Source organism: Bactrocera latifrons, unplaced genomic scaffold (genome assembly GCF_001853355.1).
Source record: "Bactrocera latifrons isolate USDA-ARS-PBARC rearing strain unplaced genomic scaffold, ASM185335v1 scaffold_282, whole genome shotgun sequence".
NCBI classification, from domain to species: Eukaryota; Metazoa; Arthropoda; class Insecta; order Diptera; family Tephritidae; genus Bactrocera; species Bactrocera latifrons.
Window position 1 is genome coordinate 291,583 of NW_017536430.1, and position 8,407 is coordinate 299,989.

Below are 8,407 nucleotides of genomic sequence, written 5' to 3' on the forward strand. Positions count from 1 at the left end.
GTAAAAAGCAATCATAATAATTGCAAATAAATACTATTAAGCGCATAGCAAAGTTCAAATAAGTAAATTTACTGCTAATTTGAACTTTGACCCCTACAAAACAAGCCTTAAAAATTATAAAACGCGACAAAATTTCGAATTCAATACATTTGCTTCAGTTATCATAAATCTTGCACATAATACTGTAGGAAATCATATCTTTAGGTACTTTAAGTACCACACTAATGCACACTACTTCACTATATGTGTACAAATGTGTTGGCCTGTTTTTTTATTTCTATTTCTAACAATGTTTGTACGTAGCACTCATATAAACACTTACGATTCAAGTCAAGGGTAACGGTGCTGGTAATTGGCGTCGTCAAATTGTTGTTGGCCGCTTGACAGGTAAGCTGCATGTGCAGATTCTCACGTGTCAGTTTGCCCAGCGTCAGTATGTTGCCGACACGTCGATCTGACAATGAATGCGAGGATTGGTCAATCTCTTTGTTACCATTCCACCAGGTGACTCTCGGTTGCGGTCGTCCTGCAAATAAACAAAAATGTTTGAAAACTCGATAAGTAAGTGACAGTGTCGGCGAAAAGCACTTGAAAGTTCTGAAAAAAATAGCGTAGAAAAAATGTGAAAAAATTGCAGTTATATAAATGAGCTGAGCAAATCAAAGGATTAAGTGTGTAARGGAAGTGAGTAGGCGGGGAGTAGCGCTGAAAATGAGTGGCGCTGCTAGATATGGATGGGTTTGCGTTAGAAAATTAGTTGCCAGYGGAGAGACGTGAATGTGCACAGATTGTATAGACAATGAAATGGTTGACTTGAATAGCGGGAGTTTGAAAGCTKAAGTGTTTTTCTTTCTTGCTAGCTTGCTGCTTTTGTTAGCATTCGTGCTCGTCATCTTTGTACACACTGTGTGGACTTAAGTGGTGTGACTTGAGCGCTTAAGTCCAACGGCTAGAGTAATGTGAGAAAGTATATGAGTATATGACAAAAAAGCAAATAAATTTCGAGCAAATTTGGTGTAAACCTGTGTGAGGAAGTTAGTTACAGTAGAAAGACATTAAGAATACCTAGAAGTTGAGATAACTGTATATAGAACATAGAAGTACGCTGAGAAATATATRTAATTTTAAGAAAAATTAAAAGTCGAAATTATTCTTCGAAATTTCTACAATTTATCTTTCAAAAAAATATGTTGCCTACATTTGGGCGAATATCTAAAATTCAAAATCATYATATTTGGCTCTCAAAAAAGTGTATGGCCTACATTTTAGGAATATTTAAAATTCAAAATGTTTGGCTTTCAAAAAAGATAGTTTGCCTACATTTAGGCGAATATATAAAATTCGAAATATGATGTTCGATTTTATATAGCACACATTTAGACGATTATATAAAATTCAAAATGTTTGGTTTTCAAACAAGATGTGTTGCATACATTTAGGCGAATATTTAAAATTCAAAATTATAATTTTTGGTTTTTAAAAATCATCTGTAGAGATATTTTGCCAACATTTCTCCGAATTCCAAAGTGTCATTTTTGGCTCTCAAAAAAGTATATAGCCTACCATTAAATAGTAAGAATTAAAAATATTAAAAATTCAAAAATACTTGTATAATGCTTAGTTTTCAAAACAGTTGATTGCCAACTTTTAGGCTATTACTGAGAATATTAAAATGTTTATACTTAACTTTCAAAACAGATTTGTTGCCTACATTTAGGCGATAGTTTAAAAAGCACATAATTCAGTTTAGCTAAACCAAATCTTCTGGAGCTTTTAGCAGTATAAAATATTTCTTAGGTACACGTACAAATTGACAAGTAGTGGTTTGCCAGTTGGGTAAACTTAGACAAATACTGCCGAAACTATATTATTGTCGCGAAAAGCAAATCAAAGTAGGAACTAAGTTTAAAAAATTGAAATTATTATATAAGATGCCATCGGAAATCTATATTAACTGCATTTAAGCAAACTCGAGAGCACAATGTTCATATTATGCATCCTTCACGATCAGGCTAGGCAAATTTGAAGACATTTTCAATAGCGCAATGGACTTGAATAATAAATTTAACTAAGTACTCTATAAAGCTGAATATAGAAGACCTCGTTGTTCGAAATAGAAATATTTGCTTTCGGAAACTGTGTTGCCTATCTTTAGGCGAATATTTGAGATCACAATAGCAAATTGAGCAAATTAGACACTACATTCAGTCAAAATATKAGCTCAACACTTCTATAAAGCTCGTTCTGTCGGCTGAGTATGAGAAGCATCGTTATCAATAGTGGAAAAATAAAAAATATATTGATATTAAGTGCTGTTAGACGGCTTAAATATTTGAAGAATTTATCAAAAAGCTTAAACTTTTAGGGCATAATTCCGTTGACAGACCACGTCTGTATTCCTCCATCGTTTATTCACTTAGTCTTTAGTCTTTTTAAAACCAGCTTTGTGCTCTAGCGATTATTTATATAAGCGAAAAATCAATTTTTAATGAGTTTAAGTGCAATTTTGTGATATTTTTGCCCGCTCGGTGATACAGCTTTTCCAAAATATATTTCCTTTAGAGGCTCTTTAGTGTAGATATATATATTTTTTAGCGCTCTTTAGTATTCTTAGCTTTTTGACTTCAGAGTTCACTGTTTTGCGCACATTTTTTGCACTCCAGAATTTTACTTATTTTTATTTTCGTCTAATTTCTCAATTCCACTTCTTATGGTATTTAGTCTTGCCTAAAGTTCACTAAACTCGGCAGAAGTGCAAAGGAAGCGGTTATAGCTGAGCTTGACTGAGTGTAGGGCCAGCCTAAAACCTCAGCGCTTTTCCCAGCAATCGGAATTTGACGTTACTCAATATAAAGCTCGCTCTACAAATAATTTTGTCTGCATATATGTATATTCACGTAGTATACACACATATACTATAACACACATCGAAATCCACACGCAAATATCCCCCAAACGCACATGTCTCCAAAAATTGCCGCCAAATTAATGCATTGCACTTGCAGGTAATAAATAATTCGTGAGTTGTTGCTGTCGCATATTAGAATGGCATTAAAGTTGCGCGCACGTCATCGCACCCAGCCAACAGCCACGCTGTTTGTGTTTCGTATGACTTTGAAAGCGAACTTCGTATCATTTTTCATAGTGTATGTGTGTGTGTGCCAATGTGTTGTGCGCCTTACTTGTGTTGAGAATTAATTTCATAATTACCGAAGCGCGCGAGGGACATTCGAAGTGCCGCTCACAACTTTCTACATTTATTATATTTAATTAATACAACTGTGTGCGAGGGACWTATACACTGGGGAATCAATTGGTGGTGTGTAAATATATACATATGTTAAAAAATACTGGTGCGCTTAGTTGTTGTGTGATGTATATGAAAATGCATATCCCGTGCTTACCACATGTGGCTTTAATTATCGCTCTTAGGAAATGTTAGAAATAAAATACTGTTAATACTTCCGGTATGTATATTTTGGTTGGGTGGGTGTTTCTGTAGAAAGTTGCCGCGAAACTAAGGTATATGCGCTAATATGAAAGCAAATGAAAATCTTACAAAAATCGATAATTTTGTTAAAATTAACAAATAAATACAACCATGTTAATTTTTCAATAGCGGAGCGCTACCTGGAACTTGGCTAAGTTTGTTATTGCCTCTTCGTCTTCTTTCATTTCCACAAATAATCTTTTAGTAGCTCTCAAAGCGAGCAAAACACTTGAGTGCATGCTTTTCTCACACCACCGTCGCCATCATTGCTAATTCTATGAGCTATTATTGCTTAGACTTTTAAGGAAATGGAACATTTGACAACCTGTTTATGCCTTGCACTTTATTGCTCGCTTTGAAATTGCCTTTTATGTATATCGTATAGCGTGAACGCCTTGATGGACTAGCAAATGTAATTAATTACCCACAAATAAAAGTTCAAACAGTTGCTTAATATGCAGCGCGAGTGTTGTGGAGCGTGTTGTATATGCTGACAATATATTGAATGTATTACTATGTAAGGACCCACAAACCTTGCAGGAAATTCGATTGTGAATCTAGAATTTTTGGGTGCTTTTCGCTGCCACGGAACGGGTGTTGGCCTCGCGTATGCTTGGCTATACAAAATATTTGTTATTTTAAGAGCACATATCAATTGCCGAAAGTATTTTTAAGACACGCTGTTAAAGAAAACAGCTTTTACCATATGTGACCTGGTCTACGGAAAGGGGGCTTAGGTGTCATAAAATCAATTTTCACTTTTGAGTTGATTCGAATGAAAGATGAGATGCTTTTTTTTAACAGCTGTTTCCCAGAAAACTAGTTTTCGCACGTAAGCTCCCTTTACGTAGACCAGCTCACATATATTGAAGGATCTATAAATCCGAATGAGTCCACAACTTTGGTAGTCTSTTTGGATTTTAGTAAGTATTTTTGAGTATTATACTATACTACAAACTTTTAAAACCGAAACACTTTCATCGAGAAATTAACACTAAAAGTATAATTTTTTCGCATTCAAAAGGATTTGTTGCCTACATTTGGGCAAAAATTTAAAAAATGGAGATGAAAATAAATAGAAAATTTAAGAAGTTTACTATAATCTGGTTGAGATCCTACTTTATCAAAAAAACAAAAAAAAAAAAAAAAATTTTAGGAACTACGAATTCATTAAATAAAAATATGTATCGAATCGACTTGTTAAAATTTTCGGAAATATACAAGACAAAGGCTAACTTTACGGTTTCACGAAAGCTGTTATTAATGAAGTAGGGCAAAGCAAATATAGTAGTGGCGACTTTTGCCAGCTTTGGATCAATATCACAACAGTAGCAAAATACTTATGAAGCACTACTAACACAAGCTGTGGATAGAAGAAGCATGCTGACATGAAAAGAAAAACTACCACACATTTAACTAMTTGTGTCCACAAAGCCAGTCCGCGTCCAAGTCCACAAAACTATTAGTTTTTACAAAAATTCACATGACTACAAGGATAGGTGTCTTAACTGGACATTGTCTCATTGGCACAGACTAAAGTTCTACGAGCAAAGCGAATGGGCTGAAGTAGATATTCTTCTTCTTCTTCCGCTTATGCGGTGATAACCGAGTTTACAACAGCACACTGGTCGTTCTTGCTTTTCGCTTTTTGGCACCAATCGAAGATGCCAAGTGTACTTAGGTCCTTCTCTAACTGGTATTTCCAAAGTAGTGGAAGATCCCCCTCTTTCACTGCTTCCCGTCGGGGTGGTTGGAGTGTTTTCATTTATTCGTACGACATGGCCTAGCTAGTGCAGCCGTTATCTCTTAATTCGCTTAACTATGATAATGTCGTCGTGTATCTTGTACAGCTCATCGTTCCATCGAGTGAGGTAAGGCGGATGGAGCCATGTGTACCAGTTGAGCGCTTGGGAGTGTTCAGTAACGATTTTTAAATATGACTCAAGCAGCTCAAGACTTCCAGTCTTAGAGCAAGTATCCTGTGGGTAACCAAAAAAAAACATTCGTTTAAAGGCCAGCTAAAGTGAGAAGGCGAAACACATCTTCCCAAGGTTGTGCGCTCGCCACGTAAAAAACAACCCCCAATGAAAAGCTTATAGCTATTMGACGGGACAATAAATTTGTGGTAGGCTCTAGACGCTATAGTGATAAACAGTCGGTTCTAGCTATCTCAGTGGAATCATTCGTGGCCTAACATAAACTAAGTTTTCGGGAAATCGTGCTGTATTCGTCTAATGAAACAAATTTCAGAGCGAGAAGTTTGATTTGCTTACTAGCAAGAAGAGTATCATCTTCAARAAGTGTAAGATACCTAAAATAAGATCCATTAGCGAGGACAGGATGGCGAGTGCCTATTTGAGGTCTCATCTTTTCTGTGTGCCAAATACGTACATACATTTTCGGCTACATTTGCCTTTCCAAAAAAAAAAAAAAAAAATTGTGAAAGAAATACGTTTAAACAGACAAATGAAGGGTACACTCATAAAATATGTTTAAGCATAATGGTGTATATTATTTTTCTTAGCTACATATGTATTACATATGAAGTACTGCGCTTATTGCGGCGTCATAAATGYAAATTGACATTGCCACCGATACGGTGGTGCTTGTTATGACATACTCTTCTTCCCCACCAATATAAGCATCACCATCATACCTATCATACACATCAGCAGTGTCATCATAATCATCAACAGCGCGCTGCTATCGCTGTGCACACTTCACTGGCTGCCATTGTAGCAATGTGTCTGTTGCCTTACCGACTTTTGTCAGTGGCGCATCGCCACCCGCCAATATTGTATGCGATTTGCCGCTCTCTCCCCCACTCTACCACGCTGTTTCATACATTTCGCACTTTTTCTAATTATTCAATTCTTTCCCAACCCGCTCACGCTCTTAGAGTAAATTGACAATTGGGTCGCCGCCACGCTGTTTCCGCGTCGCCGTGTCTGTGGATTTGTTTTGCGCGGCGTTGCCCACTCTCCGTTAATTCATTCTTGCGTTTTCTTTTTTTTTTTTTACTCTTTCTTGTCTGTTTTTGCTTTGTTTTGCTTCTTTTGATATTTTTTGTTACGTTTTTCTTCTTTTGATTTTTTGTTTTGTTTCCTTTCCACCTTTTTTCTGGCTGCTCTCCGCGCTCATTGATGTCATGCCATTGCTGCATATCCTGGGCTTCGTGCTTCGAGTGTTTCGCATGAGTGTGCTACTCCACTTATGCGCTGCAAGTGTGTGACGCATTGTGTGCGGTGGCATTTTGACATTAGCTTTTTCTTAATATTTCATTTTCTTCCCGCCCCCGCATCGCTGCTCTGCGCTCTCATCACCATTAAAGCATTACACTCCTTTTATGCGAGTCAATTTTTCTCCATTGCCATGCCATCGGAATTTTGAATATACTTAGATGAGTATATATACATACATATACATATACTAGGGTGGGTCAAAAAATTTATATTTTTTTTTTATTTGGTACAGTAATTAAATTCATGAAAAGAAAAAATTTTGTTTCTTTCTTCGAACTTTAACTGTTAATAACTTCCAACGTTTAGGTTTACGAAAAATTTCATGTAAGCCTCTTTTGAAGCGCGTTTAATTTCCTACAAAATACTCCAAAGGAAATATTTTTTCAAGTACTGGGAAGCGAGTTATGAATTTTTCTATCTTGTAAGAAAAAAAACAACGGAAAACTTTAGGGCGGAGGAACCTCTCCTGAAAACCATATTTGGATAACCTTTTTTAGTGGTGTTCATCAACCAATTGTTCATAGTATCAAGCAAAAAACGACATCTTTTTGACCCACCCTAGTGCCTGATATATACTCACACCAACACAAACACTTAGAAATACAAATAGCTGCACATCTCCTCATTGAATTCGTGCCCTTTTCAGTATTTCAGTCCATAAATTCCTATAAAACTAAATATATATAGAAACATGTATCTATTTATATACGTATGTGTGTATTGATATATGTATGCATATGCATACATACATATATATATATATAGCTATGTTTGTCTTCCTTCGTGCCTGTCGTTCTGTATGCCAGCTTGTATAATGACAGCTTGCGGCAATCAGCATAATGATGAGTGAACGTCTGCATAAATTATTCGCYTCATATTCATTTCTCCTGGCTTCCCACGCAGAGTTGTTTTCTTAATTTTCTTGCTAATTTTCTTGCTTTCGTACTTCGTAAGCATCATGTATTTGAATATACCAYATGCGTATGTGCGTAGATAAATAGCAAAATTAATTTTTGGATACTAAGTATTTCCATGAAATAAGCGCGCATAACAAATGGTTGGGCATAAGCAAAAGTATCACTTAGCTTTYAGTCTAATTAGTGGCGCTTGTGGGGGGGTGTAGCGACATCACTCGGCGCATTCTCCACCCCCTATATTGTATGGTGTGCCACCAAAGAATGTTTGATCTTATGGCAGTAACAAAAGCTGYTGTTTCCTTTAGTTGATTGGTTAAATAAACTACTCAGCAGTTTTTGGTGGGTCTTATCTGGAGCTCTGCACGAAATGCTGGACTATGCTCTACGGCAGATGGTCCTTTCATGAGTTCGCTTTCACTTTGTATGTATATCACTTTGTATTTCAAATATTTACTATTAGATATACTGATAATGGTAAGAAACCAGCACAGAGTRAAAAATTTCGTCTATTTATGGACCGTGGACTAAATTTAATTCTATCAAGAAAATATCTAAAATTCGATGCACCCAAGCAAGAATTCATTCAAAAGTTCTTTCAAAAATATACATAGAATTACAAAAACTTTATTTTCGTAACTTTCTTTATATGACAGCTATGGTATCCGATCTGACAAATCTTTTCGGATATATTATTTTTGTCTTGGACGAGCCAAATTTTTTGAGAATACCTTGGCAAATAAAAATATTTTCCATACAAA

The 8,407-nt window shown here is 35.9% G+C and overlaps 1 protein-coding gene across 1 annotated transcript in view; it reads right to left on the minus strand.

The window, feature by feature from the left end:
• Positions 1–8,407, minus strand: part of LOC108970118 — a gene marked incomplete at its 5' end in the record, with an annotated part of 98,909 nt that overhangs the window by 75,136 nt on the left and 15,366 nt on the right. The window contains one exon of the mRNA XM_018935269.1: positions 323–526. Within this exon, the coding sequence (XP_018790814.1) occupies positions 323–526 (204 nt within the window). The remainder of the gene's footprint in view (positions 1–322; positions 527–8,407) is intronic.